A 27,440-nucleotide genomic window follows, 5' to 3' on the forward strand; every position below is an offset into this window, starting at 1 on the left:
AAAATAACTACATCTTATATATTTTTATATTTTTTAGTGTCATAATATCATTATATATATATATATATATATATATATATATATATAAAATCTCGTTGAAGTTTCTTTGATTTAATACAAGGATCGTAATATATAATTTGATACTTTAGTATGAAACCAAAGAAATCGTATGTAATCCCAGTATGATTACGAAGAATCATACTTTTTTGTTCCGACCCACTTTAGTGGGGGAGGAACTATATAATCAAGTGGCCGATCGAGATTTTGGCCGATCGAGATAATCATCGTAGAGAGTTGTGAGTGGTATCATTGAAAAGCCCGTCCAGCGAAGAATATGGAATTAGAAAGATTTTTTCAATTTTCGCTTTTCATAAAGAGTTATCGAGATTTTGAGTTTTGTGAATATAACACGAAATTCAGCCGTTTTTATTCACATTTTCGGTATTTTTGACCAAATTTTTGTCCATTTTGCTTACAATTTCTTCAAATTGTTAACTGTAGTGTTGTTTATATTATTTCTAAAGATAGAGGAAGGTTGCTGAATTGTTAGATCTGAGTTTTTTGGCTAGAATTTGAGCTAAATTTTTCAAAATTCAGACCTTTTTTTGTTAAAAAAAACTCTGAAAATTTGTTAAAAAAGTGATTTATTTCGCCATTTGAACAAATTAGTATATTGTTAGACGCGCAGAATTATCGGGGCTGATCTTGATCTCACCATGGATCGCTACAATAAAATTTTTTAGGAATTCAATGTGGCGCGACCTTTTTTTAAAAAAATTTTCGCTATGTAAATGTTTTTTATGTAAATTACTGACAAGAATTTCAAATCAGGGCTCAATTAAGGACAGATATTGTTTATAATAAACCATGCCCAACGCGATTATATTACGGTATCAGAGTGAATCTCATGGTTTTTATGACTCCCACCAATTGTTTTCGTAAAAACGTTATGGACATCTTGAGTTTTGCTTTCATTTGATCTTTTTTTATAGCACAATGACTTATTGTTCCCAATAAAGGATCCAGTTATCATTTGGGAGCTATAAATGAACCTAGACAATTCTTTCAGTTGTTATCTAATGTCTTGACTTTGAGTATATTTAAATTAAGAAAATATGGGTCAATTTTTGAACTTTGCCACTATTTTATCTTATTTCTCTCAACTTTGGGCGCAGTCTCAGTGAAAACAGAAAGAAATTGACTCCCTGTGGATTATAAATTAATATCCATAACAGTTTCATGTTCAAACAATGCGTTTTCAATTTTTTTTATTTTTGAGCACAATTGCATATTTTATCAGTTCATTTTGTTTCCTTGTCCAACTATCGCATTGCTGAGAAGTCCAATTCAAGAAAAGCAATGTAGGGAAGATGGATAGCGTGGCAAAAAGGCGTATCTGGATATGTTCATTGTTGTAATATAGTTTATGCTTTTGGGGCTGCGGAACAATTATCTCGCAAAATTTTGTGGAATTTTTTTGCCTATGTCTTTCTTTTTGTCGTTGTACGCCATATAACTGTCTCAATTGCTTCCCTAGGACGTATAAATCAGCCTAGTTAAAGATTTCAGTTTATACCTGTTTGTTTTAATGACTTTCAAATTGAATTTTTAAAAAAAGATTTTTTTTCAAAAGTATCCTTTTTGCTTTCATTTTCGTTACTCAATCTCATTTATTAGAAGTCTCAATAAATTCTGTTGATTCAAACTGTTTTTTGGCGCTTGGTTACACGTTGTGATTTTTTGGTTCGACCATTAATTTCATAAAAAAGTTCTCCAGATTTCTATTCTGTTCAATTTTTGTTTTTTTTTGTTGTCATGTCTATTTAGTCCTTTTATAAGGAAGAACCTTTGATGTTGAGACGAGAAGATATGACGGTTTACAGTTCTTGCAGGTAAAATCTTATATTTATAGTGTCTTGAACAGTGTGATCTCGTACTCGTAAAATTATTTGAAGTTTTGGCTTCTTTATTTATTTGTTATTTTGTGGGGTCGTGACTTAATCTCATTATTAACGGGCCCAATTGGCTTCCTGAGGTATTGAAAATTAATCCATGGCTGTTTATTGAAGTCTTATGTCTGTTATGACTTTTGAAAAAATTTGTTTTCAAAAACATTATTGGGTTTTTGAACTTCGTCATTTTTTAATAGTTTTTCGGTCGAAATGTAGCTCACTCTCTGCAAACGCAGGTCACAGCTAGTGAGCTATAATTTAATCTCTAAAACGATCTTAGCTTCAAACAATCGTTTCTCGACTTTGTTACTACTGTTACTACGAGATTTTATAAAATGTTTGAGATTTTTTTTATTTGTACATTTTATAGGATTTTTGTTCTTTTTTTAACAATTTTATAACCGTTTATTAATTTATAACAATAACCGTTGGTCCAATTGGATCGGAAATTTTGCGCAGTCGAACATTAGATAAAGAAATGTCTCAATTGCTTCCTATAGAGATATAACTTAACATTTTAAGGATTTCAGTTGCTATCTAATGACATTAATAACGGTGAAATTAATTGTTTTCGAAAATAAAGGTATTTTTGAGCGTCGCATCTCTTTGCTCTTTTTTTCGAGCTGTTAACCCGTCGCATTGAGGACAAGTGACTTATCTTTTTTTAAAGAAGTATATATTAAAATGTTTAGGTTTTATCGGATGCGAGTTTGATTTTTTTTAATGTTTTTTTTTTATTATAGACATCGAGTTTTGGTCGTATACAATGTTTGTTGTCTGATATTCATTGTTTTCCTTTCTAGCAGTCCTATTACCAACAACGTTTATCGGCCCTCTAGCTTGGCATTATTGTAATCCATTGGTTGTTTATTGAGCCATATGTATGTTTTCGAAAGTTTTCTATTTTTTCTTATTTTGGTAGCCAATTAAGTCAAGAATGTGGATGAGCGGGGTCGGAACCTTATGTGCGCACGCACATTACCGAGCCTCTTTGTTACTTATAAGAAACTTGCACAGAAATTTTTTGCATACAACTTTTGCAAAAATCTTTTGCTAATTAAGCACAAAATCCAAAGTTACTGGTTTACCTTACACAAATAGTCAAAACTAGACTGCAAATGCGATATGTTCAATTTAAATTCTCTCAGACTACATTATATGGCGGTAGCACCAGTCAATGCTTCACGTATCACATGTGACCTTGTATGATTCCCAATAATTTTTTTCAACTTCTACCGAAAAATTTTTCGGCTTTCAAAATTGTGCATGATTCCTGTAGGATTTCCAAAAAATCATAAATGGTCTTTGTAAAATTACTCAGAAATCATATAAATTATATATGACCTAATATGGTTACTAAGAATTATTAGACAACTTTTATGAGAAAATTGTATTACAGAAAATCATATCGTGATTGACCGGAGATTGAAATTGCATAACGGAAAATTGTATCGTGATTGACCCGAGATAAAAAATAGTAGACGGAAGTAAGAGAGATGGCGGGGAAGGCCAATCTAGCCAAATAAGCATCGAGCAATATAAGAAAATAAGAAGTAAAGCCTAATATTTCCCGCTCTCTCATTAATCACTTTAAATACTGTAAGAAACGTAATTTTTATTAACTCTCAGAAAAATTTTACAGAAAAAGAACGTATGTCTATCTGTGGCCACAACCTGGCTTCTTTTTCTCATTTCGTTAAACACCTCATTGGTAAAAATGCCCCAGATGCAGAGATGGTGCCAGTGAACATGGCAGACATATCAAAAAAGATAAAAAAAATTTTTGCCGTCCACTCACGATTAAGGGGGGAAAAATACACCAATCTTTGATCTCATCGGCTCAGTGCTCATTGATACACAGAACAAAATTTTGTTGTTTTCAACTAGAATTTAAACATAAGTATGCCCAGGAAGGTGACGAGTTTTGAACCAGACATATTTTACTGTACAAAATATTACATGCGGGGTACTGTAGAAGAAGGCGTTTTGTTGGCCTAAAATCAACCTAATTTTATTTTATTGTGATTTTAATCGTTCGGTCATTTCATGCCTCGTGGGCCATAGTTTTTCTCAGCTGCCCGTGCGACTTGATGTGAATCTATCACAACCGAAAATGAGATCAATAAACCTAATTTTTGAGCATACTTATGTTAATGTCTACATCAGATTTTAAATTAGTAAAAATTGTCGGATACATCATCGGAGCAATAAGCCAATCAGAAAACTTTATATTTTCTCAGTTCTGATCGGCCAGCAATAGCACATTATTTCAAATTTTTATATGTCTGACATTTTCAGTAGAGCCTTCTTTTTAATAGATCTGCGTTAATAGATTCATTTCTTTCTCTAACCTGATTGGTTTAATTGAAAAGAAAAAGGTTATTTCAGGGAGATTCATGTCAGCTGGCATATAAGCTAGCAGAAGGCCCACATAGCCGGAAATTAGACTTGATAGTTGAAATTACACTTTCTAACGAAAGATAAATAAAATTGGCTTTATATAAAAACTATTGTCTGCATTATTTTATTCGGCTGTGATAGAGCAATATCAAGTCCCACCGACCCCTGAGGCACGATAATGGCCCATTAGCCGTGGCTAATTGAATAAAATACTCATTTAAAGCTTAGTAAACACCGTTTGTTTACAGTTAACATAGCGTGACTTAATTTTTGTTCGTATTTTGATTTCCCAGTCACAATTAAGTAATATGAAATGACTGCAGAAAACCAACCAATAAAATTGTTTTCCTTAACTTTTTGGTTTTATTATTTTGGAACCTTCATCTGTATGCATACCAAGTTTATGAAAGAAGATTTCCAATCTGGTACTCAATTAGCCGAATCAAGCAAAATGCAAACATTGCCGAATGCATTTTTTGGATAGTAAAAAGTAATAATTAAAGCTACCGTAAATTCCAATAAATAAGTAAGTAATGCAGAAACTCGTAATGTTCTGTTGGACGCGGATCTAGTCGAACGGGTTATGAACAGAACCCGAGTTTAGGTAGTAGGAATATGAACTATATATGATCAGACAACACAGATTCGCCATGATTCCAAATCGTATGGATTAGTGCGATTGTTGCCAACTATTTGAGAAAGCATTTTCTTGTTCCAATTCAGAGTGTACAGAACACGAGCCTAAATTCGAGCTATGATTGTAAATTATCATTGTTGGCAAATGCAAGTTGGACGATAGAATATGTCTGAATAGAGGTGGAGTTATCAATCAGCCAACATCTAGGCGGAGTGATCTTTTTAACAATCGCCTCCACAATTGGAAAAGGGAGACAGAGAAATCTGCAGATATTATCTGAACGTGGCCTTATGTGAACATCTTGAGTATTATTTATTATCACATAGAGTATAGTTTAGAAGGTAGAGTTTTGAAATTGAATAAACAGCAACTATTTTATGTTAAATAACCAAAAGTTTGGAGGAAAAAATGATAACGGAAAAAGATCAATATTAAGCAATTGTCTATTCTATGGTAAAGTCCTCGAACCAACCCAGTTATGGTCCAAACGGATTCCTGTCACAGAGGAGAGAGTCAGAACCAAACACACCGAAAGTCAGGACCGACAAGACCGAACCGATTCTTCTCAATCAAGGTCTGAGCTAACAGACCCAGAGCCAGACCCTGGGTCTCACCGATCAGACGTAGTTTAGGATGAAATTTTGTAAGAAGCAAACAAAAAAATGGCGAACAGCTATACTATTCACACTGATTAACTATCGCTTACCGCGGAGATAACACATGGACTTGGTTTAGTACATTGGCTAATGGCCAGAGTGTCGGAATATTGTGGCTGGTTAGGTGCGAAAGTGGCAGTGTTGTCGCAGTCCACTTTTGCCCTCACATTAAGTCCATAGCAAGTGGAGGCGGAAAGGGACGTGAAATTGTGTGCCCTCACACCAGAGGCAGCCACCCAGTTTGAGAATCCGATTGCCACCTCGTAGGCTAAAAAATGTTGTGTGCGGCAGTTAATGTGACAAAAAGCGCTGAATATTTGTAAGAAATGCGCTGAAAGTTGCTGGAAAAATATGCCGAGAACATAAGCTTCCAGTATCACCTTTTTGCATATACTTTTGCGACACCTGAATACTCGGGTCAAACAATTATTTAGCCGTTGACACACTTCTTAAATCGGACAAGTCTTACCTATTTATACGCTGAACGTTGTTTTTTTGGGTATTTTTGACTGTTGGTCCAAAATGCTTTGGGTTAACTTCAGTTTTTGTTCTCAACCACGTAAAGTAGTTACTTAAGACAGTTAACTTTAACAGCTTGTTGATATGATTAACCGCCTCACCAGGTAACCGTACAAAGTTGCATTATATTGACGGCTAACATGAAAGCGAAAATGAAAAAAAAATCAGCAACAAGCAATTGTAAAATTACAAAGAATAAAAATGTCTTGGTCAAAATACGCCAAGTTGAATATTTCAACCAATCAACTTTCTCAAATCAGTAGTACTATCAAATATCCGATAAGCTGATCAATAATTGTTTTCCTATGAGAGCGTATCAGCTCATATACAAAAATCCTATTTAGGCGATCTTTTGCTGTGTATTATCTAATAAGATAGTTCTCGCTTTTTCAAAGATCCTTACTAAATTATTATACAATAAGACCTTATATAATTTTTAATCCTTATTAACGTATAAGGCAAAATTAAGATTTTAAAAAAACAATTTAATCGAATTTTGTAACAAAAATGAAGTATTGGTGCACAGAAAAGAACTCAAAAAATATCTTAGAGCTTAGAAACTTAATTTATGTTGATTAACTCAGAAAAAAAAACAAACTTACCAGATTTTTAATGACAACTGCAGCTCACAATTTAGAAAATGAATATAAATCAGTTTAGATCTGTATGTTTGTCAAATTTTGATATTTATCTACTAATATTGAATAGGAAATGCAACTTTGTGAACCATCTCAAGTGAACTAAATTTTTGCATGTAATAATGAAATGACGCCCACTCATACGCCCCAAAACCGCCTGATTTTTGATACATTAACCTTTTAACAAATGTACACTGTAAATGTTATATTTATCTTTTAGACTATATATACCGCTGATTTTTGCTAAAATCTACACAATTTTCTTCTCTTTTGAATCTCCTAAAATTAATTATTATTCTCTCAAATATCTTTTGAGCTTTAAAAACTTCAATCCCTAACGTGCCAAAACTCGTCCCGCCTCATCGGGGTTGTTGCGCTACAGTGTTCGTAATCCTGTTAACAGGTTATGGGCCCAGCCATCAGACCGTTGATACGCTAATAGAGTTTTGGTTGAGATTGTAGTTTCAGTGTTGGCAGTTTTAGCTTTTCTAGATTGACCAGAGTTTTAAGCTAAAAAAATTTGAGATTTCCCTCGTAAATAAAAGCTAAATCAGAAATTGTGAAAGAAAAGTTGAAGTTTAAACTTCATAATGGAACCATCAAACAATAGTTTGAAGTGGATGACGTTTAGCGGGTTGGCTGAGGACTACCCCACATGGAGCACTCGTTTCTCTGCCTTTGCTCAAACCAAGGGCCTCTTCGAAACCCTCACAGACACAATTGAGCTACCTGACAGGCCGGCACCACTGAGGGAAGATGCCAATGATGCGCAAACGCGAGAACACGAGGCACAGACTCAAGCTAACGCTACAGCTGTACAGGAAGATGAGAGCAGCAAAAATCAGATTTGGTGCTACCTAGCAATGACGCTAGATGCCAGCAGCCTCATGCTCATCCGACATGACTGTGTGAACAGTAAGGGTCTTGGAGATGGCCAGAAAGCGTGGCAACTTCTCCAGCAACGCTTCAGAAGCGAAGAGACAACCACAGTTATCAGTCTGATGAGGCAGTTGGCCAGACTACAACTTCGAGAGGACAAAGCCATCCACCAGTACTTCATCAGAGCGCAAGAACTGGTCACCCGATTGCATCATGCTGGTGAGGAGCTTTTTGAGACGCTGTTTAATGAAATGGTATTGAACGGACTTCCACAACGATACGAGCATTTTGTGGTGCAGGAGAGCTTCAATCCTGCAGAGAACTTTGGGGAACTGAGGAAGCGTCTCACCAACTTTGAGGAGAGTCGCAGACAGAGATATGATGTGGAGGAGGATCAGCACGTTGCCATGTCAGCAAAGAATGCTTCTCATCAAATTGGTATACACTCGTCATTCAAATCACATCCTAGGAAGACTTTTTCTAAGCCTAGTAGTTCCAAAGGCCCTAGATTGTGTTTTGTAACAAACCTGGACATTTAGCAGCTAGTTGTTACAAAAAAGACAACGCTCTAAGTAGTATATGCAAGGCTAAAGGCCACCTAGCAAGTGCATATAAACATCAACAAAAAAGTCCTCATAAAGGCTTAGCATCTAGTTTAAGCGCTGACAGCTCATTTGAAGTTTCAAAAACTGATTTAGTAGTCGATTCAGGCAGTACTGATCACATGATGATAGATAAAACTTGGTTTAAAAAATACCAAAAACTAGAAACCACATTTAACAATCCAGATGGAGGGAAAACAAAAGTTGAAGGAATAGGAGATGTAGATGTGGAAGCACGAGACACTAAAGGTGTGCTACATAAGTTGACTTTTGAAGAAATTCTGCATGTACCAGAGTACAAAACAAACTTAATTTCAGTTTCAAGTTTAGTTCAAAAGCAACACGGATTATTTCACACAAAAGCTAAGTCAGTTCTAAAACTCAGAAGCAAAGAAAGCTTCAGACTGATAAGAAGAGGCAAATTGTTCTTCTTAACATACAGAAAAGAAAATAAGCACCACGTTTCAAACTTAAGTGGGGCATGTGTCAAGGAAAACTTGGCACAAAAGACCTGGACATTTGAACTTTAGAGATGTAGCAAATACAACAGACGAAGCTTCCCAAGCTTCAGATTTTTGTGAAACTTGTGCTTTGGGAAAAATTTCGAAAACGCTTGTTCCAAAAGTGAGCGATAACAAAGCAACTCAAAAACTAGAAAGTTTACTCTGACGTTATTGGGCCAGTTATTCCATCAAGTATAGGGGGCAACAGATATGCAATTAGTTTCATAGACGAATTCAGTGGCTACGCAGTAGTAAAATTTATGAAATACAAAACGCAGGCATCGCAAACTTTCAAAGAGTATGTTGCACAATATGGCCGACCAAAAATTTTGAGAACTGATAATGGAACAGAATACAAAAACAAAGCTTTTAAAAAATTTTGCATAAGCAAGGAAATAGCTCGTGAGTTCACAATTCCTAAACACCCGAGCAAAATGGTGTTGCAGAACGTTTTAATAGAACAGTAGTAGAGGCTGCAAGATGCCTTCTATTAGATTCAAAATTGCCAAAAAGCTATTGGGTTCGAGCTGTAGATACAGCATGTTATGCTAGAAATTTAGTTGTCAAAGACAAAATTACCAAATCAGCCCTTAAAAAATTTTTCGGTAGAAAACCAAGAAGCGACCATCTAAAAGTATTTGGTTGTGTAGCCTAATCAAAAAATCGTGATGCCAGTAAGAATTCAAAGTTTGATCCAAAAGCAACTAAGTGCCTGTTCATTGGTTACTTTGATAACACAACAGCTTATTTGTTGCAAAACATAAAAGCTAGGCAAATTTTCACTCATAGAAACGTTAGGTTCAATGAAAACAATCTACCAGGTTTTCATAATGAAACCGAAGATATAGAAGACAGCTTTCTATATCTAGACTTAGACGAAGTAAGAGAAGAACTTCAGGATACAAGCACCTCAAGTGAGTTAAGTTCAGAGGTTGAATTAATTGAAACAGAGAGTGTTCAAGAAAGTGAAAACAATTCAGAAACTGAAGTTGATCAAGAAATTAAAGAAGAAAAACCAAGTTCTAGCGTCAAACCAAAATCCAAAATTAATGTACAGTTTAATTCAAATGTCGCAGTCAAAAACATAGAAAGAAAGCCTACAAAAATTCCAGTACCTGTCAAAAATTCGCAACAGAAAAAAGTAAAACAACCCTCAAGACTGCAAATGATAGGTAAGCTAGGTCAAATAGCAATTCCTTCAGGAGACCAAAAGACCTTCCAACTTTGGTCAGAGTACGATGAAATGGAAAGATTGAGAAAGGAAGCAGCTCAAGATAGAGAACTTAAGCGAAGTGATAGGTCTCGAGCACCTCCGGAACGTTTTGGTAAAAGCTATTCTCATGCTGTTCAAAGCACAATAACAAAAGATTTCATCGAGCCTGAAAATTTCGAAAACGCTATTAATTCTGAACAAAAAGACAGATGGCTTGAAGCAATGAAAACAGAGATAGAAAATTTAAATGAAACACAACCTTGGGACTTAGTTCCAAAAGAAAAGGGACAAAATATTATTACTGGCCCATGGGTGTACAAAATTAAACATGATTCAAACGGAAATATCGATAAGTTTAAAGCTCGTTATGTAGCAAAAGGTTTTAAACAAATTGAGGGAATTGAATATTCGGATACCCTTGCTCCCACAAGCAAACCTGAAACCTTCAAAATTATCAGCTATCGAAAACTTCTTTTTAAAACAAATGGATGTAAAAGCAGCTTATTTGCATCCTAAAATAGACGAAGAAGTCTATCTAGAGCAACCAAAAGGTTTTGAAAAGTTAGACAGCAATGGCAACAAGTTAGTTTGTAAGCTTAAAAAATCAATATACGGACTGAAGCAAGCAGCCAAAAATTGGTATCAGGCGATTTCAAATTTTCTAATTCAGCAAGGTTTTGAGAGAAGTAAACACGATTACTGTCTTTTTCTAAAAAACAAAGAAAATGACAAGCTGTATGTTCTAACCTGGGTTGATGACTTAGTCATAGCAGGAAATAGTCAAACCGAGATCGACAAATTGAAAAGTTCACTAAAATCAAAGTTTAAAATGGACGACAGAGGAGATCTTGAATGGTTTCTGGGAATGAGAATTCTGAAGACAGAAAAAGGAATAACTTTAGATCAAGAAAAGTACACTCAAAACATTTTAGAACAGTTCAATATGCAAGACTAAAAACCAAGCAAAACGCCAGCCGAAAATAACCTAAAACTTGAAGTAGCTCAGGAAGATTCAGTAAGAGTAGATTCACATGAGTTTAGAAGTCTAGTAGGTTCATTACTTTACCTAGCTAAGCAAACTAGACCAGATATCATGTGGATCACAAATGTCTTATCACGCTTCATGAATGACCCAACTGTTGAGCATCTCAATGCTGGCAAGCGTGTGTTGAGATACCTACAACATACTAAATCTCTTAGACTCTTTTTCCCATCAACCAGCAACAGCACTCTAGTTGGCGAAATAGATGCAGACTGGAGTGGAGACGTGAATGATAGACGATCGACCACAGGATACTATTTCAAACTGGGAGACAGTGGGGGATCTGTCAGTTGGCAAGTAAAGAAGCAACCGACAGTGTCACTCTCATCTTGTGAGGCAGAATACCAGGGTTTAGCTGCCGCGGTGCAAGAAGCCATCTTCTTGCGTGGTCTTCTCAGAGAACTGGGGTACGAACAGTTTGAGCCCACAACCATTGGAGAGGACAACCAGAGTTGCATAAAGCTTGCAACTAACCCGGTGCTTCACAAACGATCCAAACTCAATCAAATTGATCTACACGCCAACAGATGAAATGGCAGATCTTTGCCACAGCATGAAGTAGAACAACATCGAGAACAACTATTGGGCGAGTCCAGATTCTTACCTAGCGGCAACAATCTGAGTGGGGGTATTGGAGCACAGAAAAGAACTTATAAAAATATTAGAGATTAGAAACTTAACTTATGTTGATAAACTCTGAAAGAAAACGAACTTACCAGATTTATAAAGACAACTGCAGCTCACAATTTCGAAAATGAATATAAATCAGTGTAGATCTGTATGTTTGTCAAATATTGATATCTACTAATATTGAATAGGAAATGCAACTTTGTGAACCATCTCAAGTGAACTAAATTTTTGCATGTAATAATGAAATGACGCCCACTCATACGCCCCAAAATCGCCTGATTTTTGATACATTAACCTTTTAACAAATGTACACAGTAAATGATATATTTATATTTTAGACTATATATACCGCTGATTTTTGCTAAAATCTACACAATTTTCTTCTCTTTTGAATCTCCTAAAATTAATTCTTATTCTCTCAAATATCTTTTGAGCTTTAACAGCTTCAATCTCTATCGTGCCAAAACTCGTCCCGCCTCATCGGGGTTGTTGCGCTACAGTGTTTGTAATCCTGCTAACATGAAGTCTACAGAAACGTTAAAAATTTAATTATAATTGCGTCAACCGGTGATGGCTTTAGTTTTCACCTAGAAAAAAACCACTATTTTTGCAGCCTAAGATTGATATAACGTTTGCACAAACTGTTGAACATTTAGTGAGAAAAGTCCAAGACCTTTGCAAGATGCCAGTTAAAACGTTGATGCATCTGGTTTCTTGGCCCTAGCGTAATTCAATTTACACAAGCTATTGAAAGCAGATTTCAGATTATCATATATTCCTCTTCTTAAGATCGTTTTGCCTATGAAAATTATCATTCGTCCTTTTGCCGGAGTGGTACTGGAAAAAAAAGCAAAAGATTCTTTCATTATACTTTTTTTTGAAGATTCTGATACCTTTTTGACTATTCAAAATATGGACCACGTTTTTGATAATAACACATGCATTAAGATCGGATAAGTGAAACAAGAATAAGAATCTATACTTTTAAATGTATGATATTGACATCATAAGGCAACATGTTTAAGCGACAAGTTTTTGCATGTTTAGAGACCTCTCGAAGCGTATGTTTGAAAAGTACTGAGTGGCATGTCCAAGCGGCATGTCTCTATCGCGCCAAAACTGAGAGCGTCCGCTTTTTCCATTTGTTTTGTAAATGTGTGTTTATGTTTCTATTTCGCCTGAGTGAACGTTCGTTTTGCAAAGACTGTGGCCCTCGCTGGACTCGAACCAAGAACGTCAGGTCTTCGACTAAAAGAGGTAATTACTGCGCCGAGGTGAGAGCTATATCTTTAGGTCTTCAGCCAAAAGAGTTATTCATTGAGTCAGGGTGACAGCAGTATTTTTGCATCTGTTTGTTCGTTCCTGTGCGTCTGATTTTAGTTCTCATGTGTTGTTTTGTCTGCAAGTGCGTGTGTTTCGTATTCTAGTTCATTATCTAGTAGTTAAGACTGGCGTCGTGGAGGGAAACAACCAAACTCTGCACACATTTTTTCAGTGAGTTCGCATCATCAATACTTTGTCCGCTGCTTTTGCAAGCAATTTTTTTTGTGCATTTGCGTTTAACTTGGCTCTCAGATGGCAAGTCTCTGATGATTGCTTTGTGCTTGATTTTTGATTACTTTATGTCTGCATGATCGTTTGCTTATTGATGGGACGTTAAGGTGGGGGGGGGGGGGGGGGTAGTGACTGAGAGGAGGAAGGGAAAGCTCAATGCAGCGGCGGAGGAAAAGGAGATGGTTGGTTTCGCATACTGAAGATGTTAATGATAATAAGAAATGAGACTGTTGAGTGGGGGTGAAGGAGAAAGTAAAAATGTCGATGGCAAAAATAGCGTCGATGAGGAGTGAGATTGCGTGAGGGGGTAGGGGAGGGGGTGGGGAGAGTTCAGAGAGTAATTGGAAAGATAGACGACTGAAATTAATTGACATATTTATCTGTTTATTGCTTCACCTTCATTCTTTTTGATCTCTATTAAGATAATCTGAGGAGCTTACCCTACTACCAACGTACCCATATACTCCTATAGATATCGGCAGATTGTTATTGAATGTCTGCCTGCGAGTTATCAATACTGTCGCAGAGTTGTCCCGACAGGTGGAAATTCGCAATGTCACAAAGGCGTACATTGAGAGCATTGAGTGTTTTGGCAACCCTTCATGCTTTTGTTCAGTAAGCGTGCCTGTATTTATTCATGTTTTTCTATGTGTCGACCTTGTCTTTGTCTAACTTTTCTACTATTTGCTGAACACGACTCTGGGGGTGTTTGAGCGCGGCCAACGGGTCATTTATTGCGTAGCAGGTACTCGTTCACTAGCATTTCGGTCATTATCTACGACATTACAAGTGAAGAAAAGTTACATTTATGAAGGTTGCAAATTCTGTATTTTAGCTCCGGTCACTTGCAGGTAATGATTCTCGGTTAGCAATATTAATGAATTTAGGTTCTCGGTTAGCTGCTGGTGTCCACGAGTTAAATTACTCTTCAAAGAATTTTATCATGATGAATACGAACTTCGCTATCTCCTCATTGCAGGCATAATTCAAAAAAACTTTTGAAACAAGTGACAAGTGAAGAAGAGGTAGAGCTAGCAGTTCTCCATGTAAAACAGAGCGTTAATAACTATGAGAATTCCTTAGAATTTCGCGAATTACGAAAAAAAGTCAGCGAGTCGTTTGGAAGCGTCAAAAAAATGGTTTTTAAATTCAAATCGGCAGCCATATTTTTTATTGGCATAGATATTAACCCGCTTAACAAGGATGAAGGAGTTTCTAACTAGCGACGACTTTGGTTTGAAGAAACAGCGAAAAAGAAGGAGAAACGTGATCAATTTTCTGTGGTTGTTAGGAAGCCGCTGTTTGCGACGGGTCAACCAGAGTTGTCTGCTACAAAAAAAAAAAAACGAGAGAAAGGTGTTCCTTGTGGCAAAGCTAAGAGGAGGAAAGCTGCCGCAAAGTCATTGCAGACAAGCAGAAACAAGAAGACTGTTAAAAAAGATTGGTGCTCCAAAGTATTGTGCGCATAAAAATCATCTGCAAGATCGACGAGCAGATGAAGCAAAGGCAAAAAAAGGCAAAGGGAAACAGAAAAAAACAGCGCGGAGACGAACAATTTACAGAGCAGGAAAAGAAAGCCATTGACAACCAGATGTCGGCTACCTCGGGAGACGACGCATCAAAACCTGAACAGTGCTTAGTGGCCAACGAAATTAAAATCAAGAGGCTTGATTGCAAAGCCTAGAATGACGTTAAGAATGGATGCGAAGACGGAGAGATAGTTGATGATAAATAATATTTTCTCATTGCTCATTTTCTTTTTGCGCAATGTTCAAACCCCCCAACAGACAAAAAACTAGAACAATAAATTTTCACATAACAATGTTGCGAGACATTTTTGTCAAAAAAATTTAGGCTGCCGGTTCATGAGAAAGTTTACCACTAAATGTAAAAAAAAACTGCATTCCTTCGCCAACAAAAGCAAAAGTTAAAAAACAAATAAAAAAGTTGTTTTTTTTTAAAAAAAAAAACCTATAAACCTTACAGCCGCCAAGTTTCTCCATCTATATCTTATTGAAAAATTGAAATTTTGAAAGAGAACGGATAAGAAAAAAAAATCAAGTTTTCTGTGCCACTAATGAGGTAAGTCTAGCGCAAGAATTCCTCAAAAACAAATTGTTTACTATTTTTTTTAAATCAATATTTTTCTGACCTTTCTGAATCTATACCGCTTTCTCTATGAAAACATTAAATGCATTCAACCTTAATTTGGTCCAGCTAAAACAGGCAAGTAAAATAAAGTTTGCTCTGATGTTGATTTTTAACGAAATACCTCTCAATAAATTTCAACGAAATGCTACTTTCACATGATCATGTTTAAGCAAAATACGAAAAAACGAGCACAGAAGAAAGCGCAACTGTAAAAAAAATCAAAAATTCAGAAAATCAAAAACTTCAGAACTCAAAGAGGCAATAGTTATAGAACAGTTCTGAAAATCAAAAAAGTTTTCAAGGATTCGTTGCATATTTCCCTATATACATTTGCTATTTTCTAATCAGTGTAACTATTTCATTTCAAATAGTACTCGTCAGTGCCTTAAAGCATTTTTAAAACAGTAAGCTGTTAACTCCAAAGACCTGACTAGATAACATAAAAATTAGTGCATAGATCTGTGTCCATTAAAATCTGATTTATCGCAAAAAGGTACAAAAATCTTATGTGATTGAAAACGTTGACAGCTAACTCTTAGTGAACAAATGTTCATTAGAGAATCAGACAAATGTTTTTTGCATTTTGTGAAATCAAAAGTTTATACAAATGTTTCGTTCGTTCTAATTTAATAAATGCGATCAATTTGTATTCTGCAATTTTTTGTTTCCAGTTTGAAATTTTTGTGGCAGTTCATATTTTAAATATTGCCAAACAACTTTAGAAAAATTTGATTTCTAACATAACTAAAAATACTTGCTTGCGTTATACTACTAGAAAAAAAAGTTTTTAAACTCAAAAAACGATCAAAAGAAGCCATTAAAAATGAATTGACCTTGAGTTTAGTCCATACTTGTCAAACCTATCTTCAAATTATCAATTCAGCAAATTAGATGTCAAAAAAATGATATGTCAAAAAATGCCTAAATACCCCGGTAATTTTTCTCATGCGCTCATTTGAACGAGGAAATTCGTCGCATGCAAACTCACACGAAACTCATTTTTCACATAAAAACTGGAGTAATTTCTCATCACATCGGAGAGTTTTTAAGCAATAATAAAACTTAATAATAGCCTTCGGAATATATATGGGGTAAAAGGTCAGATATGGAAAAAAAATTCTGGAAAAAATCTGTGAAATTTGAGAGTTCCAGTTTTAAAGGTTCAATCTCGCAATTCAAAATAATTGGAATTTTAACCATTTTTGCCTAAATAGGTATTGAATAAAAATGCTAGGCTCGCTAACATATAGTTCCTAATTCTTAAATTACAGGAATTCCAGAATTCCTATAATAACAGATTACAGTTTCTAGAGCTTTTGGTTCTAATTCATTTTTTTCGCTGCGGAAATAAATTTGGAACACCTCGACAAAATTGTCCAAAACAACACTGTTCCAACCAAAACTTAAAACAAATCACTGAAAGACCTAATCTCTGGCTAGAAAAAAAAGATGTTAAATATCTTGCCGCTTCTCTGACAAAAATCGGAGCTTTTCCGTTTATGCCACCCAGCTCCGAGCTCAATTGCATATTTTTGTTGCACCCAAGATGTCCTAAACGGGGGGAGGGGGTGTTAACGGAAAAATTCAATGATTATGTTATCAAAATATATTTTTAACTGGCACTTACAATCAGACACACTGGCTAGCACTGGAGAATCCCAGGAAATTTCCAAAACTGTATCGGTGAAAGCTCTTCCTACCCCGTTGATCGGAGGTCTCGGTTGAGTACACCCCACACAAGTGGCCGCCACACTTTTCTGACCAGCATAGTAGGCGTACACATTATAGACATACTCAGTACCTGGAATTGTATCCAGACTATCTGAATAAGGAAACTGTGTTGAACTTAAAGTCGCCAACGGAATGCTAACGTCAGTTCGTTGGATCTCGAACGTTGCAACATTCAAATCAAGCGCATTTTGCGTTGCACTGATTTGGAGAGTATTTGTGTTTTCAGTCACAACCGAACAGGAGGGTTGCGCAGGGTCTGTGTACGCATCTATGGTTGCAAATTCACTGCAAAGTTCTTGAGTTGATGTGGTCGCTGCGATAGAATCATCAGCTCTTAGGCTCTCAAAGTTAGTTACGGTACAGTCAAAACATCCCGTAACACTTATTTTGTAACTGCCGGCCGGGTCCAGGGCTCCTGCAATGTTTCCACCATCAACAACCACCGAAGTGTAAGGTCCGCTAGTGGTCCGTCCCATAACCCCGGATTTAGCTCGGAAAAATGCATTTTGTCGATTTGAAGCAGTAGTTTCGGCAATGAGAGATTTGTCGAATTCATTAAGAGTTATGTAGTAGCCTGAAACGAACATTTATTATCGTAAAAGAGTGCTCTATCTCGAACAAAATTGAAACTAAGAGTCATAGTCTGCTTGTTAAAAAAAAGACAGGACTACAGTAATTACATCAAACTTGATTCGAGAATAATTATTATTATACAGACATCATTCTAGAAAAAAATTAAAAGATAAACTACATATTTCTACAGCCGAAACAGAGTGAATTTAGCTCATCTTTTTTTGTAAAAATGGTTTCAGGAAATAATACAACTAGGAGAGAAAAAAAGTTGTTTCAGATTGTTACAATAGTTCTTTTTTCAATGCTTCCGTTTCTTCTGCTTTATGATCTGGCAAATTTTCTTAGCTCAATTAAAAAAGGAAGAAATTTTCTAAGGTGCATCTTTATGATAACATTACAGAGACCACCCACAGCTGAAAAAGTAAGAGATGGTGATATTTGGTGTTCTCATTGAGATTTTGGACCAGTGAATGAATACTCTTTTTTAAAAAATTCCATCGACGGATTAGTCTTTACACAAATGATTTTTGGTCTGTAAGCAGAATGAAGAAAAGTGATTACAATTTTGACAAACCACCTGTCGTTCCGTTTAAAAATGAACTTTTCCGTTTACTCGACTTGCGAATTCGGTGTAAATGTGATTGCTCCTCTATCATTTTCCATATTGCGTGGAAGTGATTAACAGTGCAAATTCAATTTTTAATTTGCTGAATTCACGGAACATGTTCAGGTCAAGATTGCGGATACTCTTCCCAAAATGTGTAGCCATTTTTATGCCAACAAATAAGATTCAGTCGGAAATTTAATTCTGCAGTTAAAATTGAGATCTCAAAAATATATTACGCAACCTACAGCACAATGGAAGTCTTGGAAAATATGTCACGGAGCAACAGTTTCAACTATATTGCACAGCTCCAGTACATGGAAAGATAAAATTTTCTTTGAATGTCGCATCAATAGTACAATTGTCAACCAGCATTTCAAAATGTTTATTCAGGTTTAAGGTTATCGCTAACAACTATTACACGAAGAACTAGAAACTCCTTTCCATGCTAAATGTTTTGGCTGTATTAAAACCACTGAGTAAAAAACTAGTAGTCTTTCTTTATAAAAAATAGATTTTTCATAGAATAAAAGATCGTTAATTTTTGCTACAATTTGACCATTTGCAAGAAAGACTTTACTCGAAAGTGGCAGCGCTCAGTAAATAAAAAACAAGTTTGGTGCTTAATTATTAAGACTGTTTTTCTGTTGAAATTGACGCCATTAATGAGATTTTTAGTTTCTGTTGTTGAAGTATCCAACGAAATATGCGCCAATATCTAAAAATTCAGATATTCACGGCATATTGTACTTTAAATTACTAATTTCGATAATTTAATAAATTGGTGCAATATAAACTTTCTCTCCATCGACTCACACTTTCAAGAATATGAACTTCTCTGAGCTTGGACAACAACTTACTCAAAAAACGCATTTAGTCTGTTTTTGTTCCGACCCCCTGTTGAGGGGGGAGGAACTATATACTCAAATGGGTTTTTTTTGTTCAGTCAATTTTGGCCGATCGATATATTCATCGAAGGGAGTTGAGACTGGTATTATTGGAAAGCTTGTCCAACGTAGAATATGGAATTAAAAAAGATTTTTTTAATTTCGTTTTTTACCGGGAGATATCGAGGTTTAAACTTTCCAGAAAATAGAGTGAATTCCGTTGATTTTATTCACCTTTTTCGGAATTTTTGACTAAAATTTTGCCAATTTTGCTAAATTTTAATAAATTTTTTCAAAAAAATATTGTTGATTTTATTTTTAAGACAGAATATATTGTCGGCTATTTTAATTGAATTTCTTTGTTACAAATTCCGGCTAAATATTTCACAAAATTCAGACTATTATCAAAAACAACACGAAATAAGTTTCTTTAGTCCACACTGATTAAATTTGCAGGAAGTGCACACCCAAACACCACTCACACAATCTTTTTAGACTGAAAAGGGGGCTAACTCTACTTCAACTTCCGTTGAGAGTGCTCTGTAATTAAAACTTTGCCGTTTTTTGCTAATTTTTTTCGTTGATTATCATAAACGCAGCATTTTTTTGATTTTTTAACTAACAAAATATCTATATCTATGACACTCGAAAAATTAAATAATCCTAATGTACAACCAGCATTAGCGGGACTAGTTTTGTACTAATCTTGAACCTTTAATATCCAAAAGTAATTCGGATTGTCATCAGTCGGTTTTCTAAATAAAAAATTCAATCTATTTTTTTAAAATAAAAAACAGATCATTTCAAACCTCACTAGTGATAGGTCATATTGACTTCCTAATTAGCCCCAAATTATTTTATCTAGTTGATTGCTTGAAAGCTTATGGTCGTTTTGACTTATAAAACATTTGGTTTTTAAATAAAAAATGGCTTATTGAACTTTGCCTCCATTTTCTTTTAATTAAGTAAAATTCTAGCTTAGTGTCAGCAATCAAAGAGTGCTCCTTCTTTCTACTGAATTCAAATTCAGTCTTTATTCCGGTTGTACGCTTTAAGTTATGGTGTTCTGGCTTTAACACTACTAGATTTCACTATTTTTTTAATTTTTAGGTATTTGCCCATTTCTCATGTTTTTTAGTTTTGTTAAGTTATCACATTGGCAGTTCATATATCACATTATTCGCGTTCAAAAAACGCAAAATTGATAATATTTAAATCCTTAAAGATATAGATTGTGGTTCTTTACCGCTTCAGCAATACTTTCTCGAAGAACTTAATTGAATTTTGTAATTTTGTGTTTAACTGTCGTTTTTACTTTGTCTTTTTAGTGATATTTAATTTCCTGTACAATAGCCCGGTTTGATGGGCTTTTCATGAAAGAGTAGATGAGCCGATTTTCTGATAATGAGCCGATTTTCGGAGATAGCTGAAGCCTTTCATGACTTCGACAACAATGGTTTTCAAAAATGAAAAAAAATCTTTAACTTCGCATTTTTGTTCCTTTTATTGTCGGTTTGTTACCTGGTCTCGTTAATTAAAGGTTAAAGATGACATTATTTTTGTCGGGGGAAGGTGCCAAAAGGGATTGATGTCACAAATTCTATTGATTTTAAAGAATTCGTTAAGACTTTACTGGCTTCGACACGGGTTTTTTTTTAAAAAAAAGTAAATGAATTTTTGATTTTTGTCATATTTGACGCTCTTTTTGTAGACGTAATACATGTTCTGGATAATTGCAGGTCTCAGGGGATCTTTTTGGAAGAATAAACGAACCTATTCATTTTTTCATTTTGTAATTAATGGCTTTCATGTCTTTGGAAAAAAAATTTTCGAAAAAAACAAGTGTTCAAATCTTGACTATTTTCTTTTTTGGTCTAATTGTTACCTAGTTTCATTATTGAGAGGCCACATAATAGATTTCAAAGGAAGGTGTCAAAAGGGATTGGTGTTACAAAATCTAATGTTTTTAAAGAATTCGTTATGACTTTACTGGCTTCCACACGGGTTTTTCACAAAAAAAGTAAATGAATTTTTGATTTTTGTCATATTTGACGTTCTTTTTTTAGACATAAGACAAATTCTGGATAATTGCAGTTTTCAAGGGCTTCCTTTGGAAGAATGAACGAACCTATTCAAGATTTTCATTTTGTAATTGATGGCTTTCATGTCTTTGGGAAAAAATTTTTCGAAAAAAACAATTGTTCAAGTCTTGCCTATTTTCTTTTTTGGTCCAATTGTTACCTAGTTTCATGAAGGATAGGCCACAAAATACATTTCACGGGAAGGTGTCAAAAGGGATTGGTGTTACAAAATCTAATGTTTTTAAAGAATTCGTTATGACTTTACTGGCTTCCACACGGGTTTTTCACAAAAAAAGTAAATGAATTTTTGATTTTTGTCATATTTGACGTCCTTCTTGTAGACGTAAGACATATTCTGGATAATTGCAGTTTTCAAGGGCTTCCTTTGGAAGAATGGACGAACCTATTCAAGGTTTTCATTTTGTAATTGATGGCTTTCATGTCTTTGGAAAAGAATTTTTCGAAAAAAACAATTGTTCAAATCTTGCCTATTTTCTTTTTTGGTCTAATTGTTACCTAGTTTAACGAATGAGAGGCCACATGATACATTCCACGGGAAAGTGACAAAAGGGATAGGTGTCACAAAATCTAATGTTTTTAAAGAATTTGTTATGACGTTACTGGCTTCCACACGGGTTTTTCACAAAAAAAAGTAAATGAATTTTTGGTTTCTGTCATATTTGACGTCCTTCTTGTAGACGTAAGACATATTCTGGATAATTGCAGTTTTCAAGGGCTTCCTTTGGAAGAATGGACGAACCTATTCAAGGTTTTCATTTTGTAATTGATGGCTTTCATGTCTTTGGAAAAGAATTTTTCGAAAAAAACAATTGTTCAAATCTTGCCTATTTTCTTTTTTGGTCTAATTGTTACCTAGTTTAACGAATGAGAGGCCACATGATACATTCCACGGGAAAGTGACAAAAGGGATAGGTGTCACAAAATCTAATGTTTTTAAAGAATTTGTTATGACGTTACTGGCTTCCACACGGGTTTTTCACAAAAAAAAGTAAATGAATTTTTGGTTTCTGTCATATTTGACGTTCTTTTTGTAGACGTAAGACATATTCTGGATAATTGCAGTTCTCAAGAGCTTCCTTTGGAAGAACGCACGAACCCATTTAAGATTTTCATTTTGTAATTAATGGCTTTCATGTCTTTGAAAATAATTTTTTTTCGATAAAAAACAAGTATTACATAATTTTGCATTTTTTCTTTATTGTGTAATTGTTACCTAGTTTTATTAATGAGCGGTCACATAATACAATATCGCTGTTCGACGAAGGTGCACTCGAACATATTTTGAGTGCCAAAGTAAGGCTTTACGTCTTCGAAAGCATTTTCTGGCAAGTTTTAATTGATTTTTTGTTTGTTGTCTATTTGTTGTTCTTATTTTAACTCAAAAAAATTGAACACCGACACTTCTTAATTCCCTTCTATAGAAGCATTGGTAATTGTAAACCTATGGGATATTTAGTTGATTCCTAATGATTTTCATTACTTTGAAATTAATTTTTTTTTAAATTCAGCGAATTTTCAAAATTAAAAGCTTCTGTTCTTTTTTGTCTAATTGTTACCAAGGCTTATTAAGAACTGGTGAATAACCATTTTTTTCTGGTGAATTACAATTTATTTTGTTTAGTTTCAGTTTTATCTGACGATATTTTGACTTTGTTATTAAGTTTTGTTTTTTAACACCGACATAAATTTTTTGATGTAATTAAAGTTTGTTGTTGTTGTATGATTTTGCTGTTCGCATTCGCTCGCTTCCCTAATATCGGCATATCTCAGCAATCTAAAGCATCAGTTATACTCCACTGAGTTATTTGCTTTGTAGGCTACCTTTTCGTTCATACACTTTTGAAAAATACTCAAATTTTTGTGTTTTTCTATCTGTTCCTCATTTGGTAGAAAATTATGCCAAAATTGTCAAAATTGTAGATGAGCGGGGTCGGAACCTTATGTGCGATTGCACATTACCGAGCCTCCTTGTTAACGTTTTCTATTTGTCTTTTGCATTCAAGAGATCAATTTTAAATATAGTTCCCAAAATCGTTTACTCGACTGCTTTTTTGTTGCCCGTTTTGACACCAACTCATTTCGATACAACTGTTTAAAGAATTGAAGGAAATTACTTTCGTATTTTTTTTTATTTGGATATGTTTTTCTGATATCTCATACAATATTTTTATCTGAATACAATCATTTGAAACTTTTTTCTCATTCCATTGTCTTCTGCTTTTCATTGTCCTTCGCATGTTTAATTTTATTCCGTATATATTTTGTTGAATGTAGCTTGTAAATTGAAAAATTGAAATAAATTCAAATAAATTGAAAAATTTTATCTTCTGTAACTGCACACTCATTTCAGCTTTAATTCAAGTTCATCGGTGTCTTTCGCTTGATACCATCCATTTTTTCTATGTTTTTTGGACTGACAAAAATACTGAGAAAAATAATCATATTTAGATATATGTATTTTATTTTTTAAAAGATGTAAACATGTGACTGAATCCGCAGGGTTATCACACAGAGTACTGCAGTAATGACACAAAGAAAAACCCTTGACTGTTTAACGCTTGTCTATTCTCTGATCATGTCAAAATATAGACTTGCCAGTTCTAAATTAGCAGCAATTACCTGAAGTAGACTGATTCAGTACTGCTTTTCATAAACAAATACTGATTTTGTGATGGTTAATTACTAAAGGAAAGTGGGCGTTGTCTCCGGTGCGTAACTAGTATTTTATATAAAAGAGTCTTTTTTTTTTATTTTTCGTTCTCAGACCTGTTTTAAAATGGAGTGTCTCTCTGAAAACCGTTTGGTCGCTATGTTTTTGATAGTTTTGATATTAAGATCAAAATAATATTTGCTGCAACTCTGATACAGAAATAGTCTTTCGTTTCTAAAAAATCTTTTCACGATATTTGACCGTAGATAATTTAGATTCTTAAGTGCCGCTCGAAGCAACTTATGTTGCTTTCTGACAGACGGTTGCATATGGAAAAATATTCTGTGTTGTATATTTTGCTACTAAATTTTACTTATAGAATAACCTTTGAGACTTGTTTCTATAATTGATTTGGTACCTGATGATTCGAAGTCGCTGCTTCTTTGTTTCAGTGTAGATAAACATGACCGTTGTCAATTCAGAGCAAGCAAAATTAATGATTTTTGTTTAACAAGTTTGGCATGTTTTTACTTTCAACGCAGTTTGTTATAAAAATTTTGGAACTTGAGTCAGGAAACTGCATGGTTCAATTCAACTATTTGGGATTTCTTTCGTTAGTATGTAATTGTTACGTTGGAAAAACTATTCAATTTGATTTGCGATGTCAAGAATATAGTAAATAGTTCTCATCTCAATAATTTGTTATTGTTTTGCATCATAATTAGATATGGCCGAATATGCAATTATCTCAAGTTTGCTCAAAGTTCTTCATTTCACTAAATCTACTCTGGTTAGATTTCCGTAGTGATAATAGAACTAAAAATCTTGCCGGAATCTTGCAAGCACTGTTGCAAGGGGTTCCATATTAAATTACATTTTTCTTGCCAGATTCTTTGAATGTTGCATCAATAGCACAATTGTCAACCAGCTTTTCAAAATGTTTTGTCACGCCCCTATTTCGTCCCTCATAGTTACGTGATGATATTCCTTAAAATATCCTTAATTAAGTGCTATATATTAATTAATATTCATTTAGATTAAAGGCCATATATAGCCAATAATTCCATCTAGGCCTGTAACCCTTAATTTGTTTATGTTTACGAAAAACAACCGCAGAGTGACAGTTTACTAGCAAACATATCAAGTGCCTAAAAGCCTCAATATTTACTTTTTTGAGTTTCTTGAAGTAAAATTCACATAACTAGTAAATAAGTTCATGGGAGATTATGTACTTGGTGAAGTAATTATTCTGATAAAGTAGGTGCTAATACGGAACTTGTATATGTACTTAACAAACATCAAGAGACGTACAAAAGCCGGAAATTGCCCAACTTGTAGATCAGTAAATATTTACGACGGACCAATACAACTCAAGGCACAGTCCTGCGGAACTTACGATCAGCAGAACATCGGAGAACCAGCCTGATAATCAGTTGCCTAACATCTTATAAAACTTGATAAAACTTGAGAAACTTCTTGCAAAAGTTATTAAATAATTATTGCTGAAATAATTAAAGATTAAAGAACTGGAAAATCTTTATAAAACTACAGGCTTCTATAGAGCAAAATAACCCTGAGAAAAACTATTAAATACAAGGCAAACTAGTGGACATATCGCGCATCCGAACCGCTCAATAAAAAGCTATTGCTAGCTAATTTTATTTCAAAATATATCTGCTAAAAATCGCACTGTGAAACACCAAATAAGTCTTTGTAAAATAACAAGTAATCACATTATTTACTGCTAATATTAACCTCAGAAATTACCATGAGGAACACCCTTAAAATCAGTGGCTAACATGGTGACAGGAGTTACTAACTGTTTCCCAGTTTAACGGACCGAAATTGCGAATAATTCTTTGATTAATTTGACATTTTCTTCTTTCTTTTGACAAACTCGTTATTTTCTTTCACTTCATTACCTCAAGAACCTTCAACCAGCATCCCGCACTTCTCTTCCGAGCAAGACGATAATGCAGAAAACAGTAACAAAGGAAAGAATGGGTGAAAACTGTGTTTGTGTCTTTGTGGACTAAGTGCAACAACAATTCAAAAGTGTTTGAGTGGACAATAACTGGAACAAACTCAACCACAGCCGCCACAACGGACAAAAATAACACAGGGTATTTGCAAACGAGGATATTGTGAGTAAATGAATTTGTAAAATTAATTTTGGTGCTTTATTTATGTCAATTTATAAAGAACAAATTCTCCCCGCTATTAATAATTGCCGAGCTTCCCCCAATTTTGTTGAACATATCGAAGGAAATAACATTAACTACACACAAAACAATGGTAAAACACAAACTCAGATAGTAACCGCTTTCTCCTCTTCAGTTTATAAATCCATTGTTTTTTATGTGCTAGATAAAGATGATAAACGTGTGGCAATTTATTGGATAAAAAAAGTTTAAATCAGAAATCTCGCAAATTTGGCCTGTTCCGTAACAAACTTCAATCTGATAGAGATATTAAACTTGACAACATCATTACTGATTATCAGAAAACATCATAATAAGCTAAATTACTGAAACCATCACTTAAATATTAGCTAAAAGAGGACAAAACATAAATTTAAACAAAATAAAAACAATTATATTTTATTTCCCCACCCAGCTCCGGAGGTTAATGAATCAAACAGTGACTTCGGTCAATTATGCTGTTGCCTATCTGAGTGCAGCTTCCACAAGGCCTGTGCGGTCGTGGTCCCCACGAATTTTCCTAGACTAAGGGGCACTCTTTAGAGGTGAGACTTCGGCGGCCCATACGGCTTCAACGATATAAGTCTGACGATTCGACCGGAGCTTTAGGAATAGGCTTATAAGCAGCCCTTCTTTATTATTTTCTGAACGAATTAGTTTCTTTTCTGATATTCGTGTGCTATTCATTTAACTGTTTTCATCTCTTAAAACCCCTAAATCTCTCCATTAAGTTAAGTTAAGGGTGCTATTTAATACTTTAGAACAAAAATAAGACTGATTGAACGTTAAGTATATAATCTAATCGGGTAAAAAACAAAATGGCACACGCACAAATCAACATCACGCCTTTTTCCGGATCAGAAACGGACAATTTCAACGAGTTTGAACAACTAATAACAGGAGCAATCGGAGTTGCAGCAATCGCGGCCGCGCAACAAGCGAATTTTCTGCAATTTACGATACTTTCTAACCCTACCAGAGGCTACCAGACTAGTCTTTAAAGATATTATAACAGCTCTAAGAAATAGATTCACGCAGGATGACTTGAGCGAGATCAGAATTATAAAGTTAGAGAATCAAAAGTTTAATCCAAAAACAGACACTGTAAAAAATTTCTTAGTAAAGTTAAGAACCGAAGCCAATAAAGCATATCCAGCACCTGAAAAAGTAGTAGCACCAGCAGGAGTAGGTGATCCCGAAGCCCGTCGATTCGAAAGAGAGACAGCAGCAAGAGAATCTGCCCTTCAGATGTCAGAAAATCGGAAAAACGAGCAAATAAAGCGCTTCTTTATTAAGTCTATGCCAAATTGGCTTAA

At 34.7% G+C, this 27,440-nt stretch overlaps 1 protein-coding gene across 1 annotated transcript in view; it reads right to left on the minus strand.

Annotated features, from left to right (window-relative positions):
• Window positions 1–27,440, minus strand: part of LOC142341310 (uncharacterized) — a 216,660-nt gene that overhangs the window by 103,218 nt on the left and 86,002 nt on the right. The window contains exons 21-22 of the mRNA XM_075392234.1: window positions 17,004–17,681; window positions 5,696–5,913 (exon numbers count right to left, since the gene is read on the minus strand). Of these exons, the coding sequence (XP_075248349.1) occupies window positions 5,696–5,913; window positions 17,004–17,681 (896 nt within the window). The remainder of the gene's footprint in view (window positions 1–5,695; window positions 5,914–17,003; window positions 17,682–27,440) is intronic.

Source organism: Convolutriloba macropyga, chromosome 6 (assembly GCF_964194025.1).
Source record: "Convolutriloba macropyga chromosome 6, txConMacr16.3, whole genome shotgun sequence".
NCBI classification, from domain to species: domain Eukaryota; kingdom Metazoa; phylum Xenacoelomorpha; order Acoela; family Convolutidae; genus Convolutriloba; species Convolutriloba macropyga.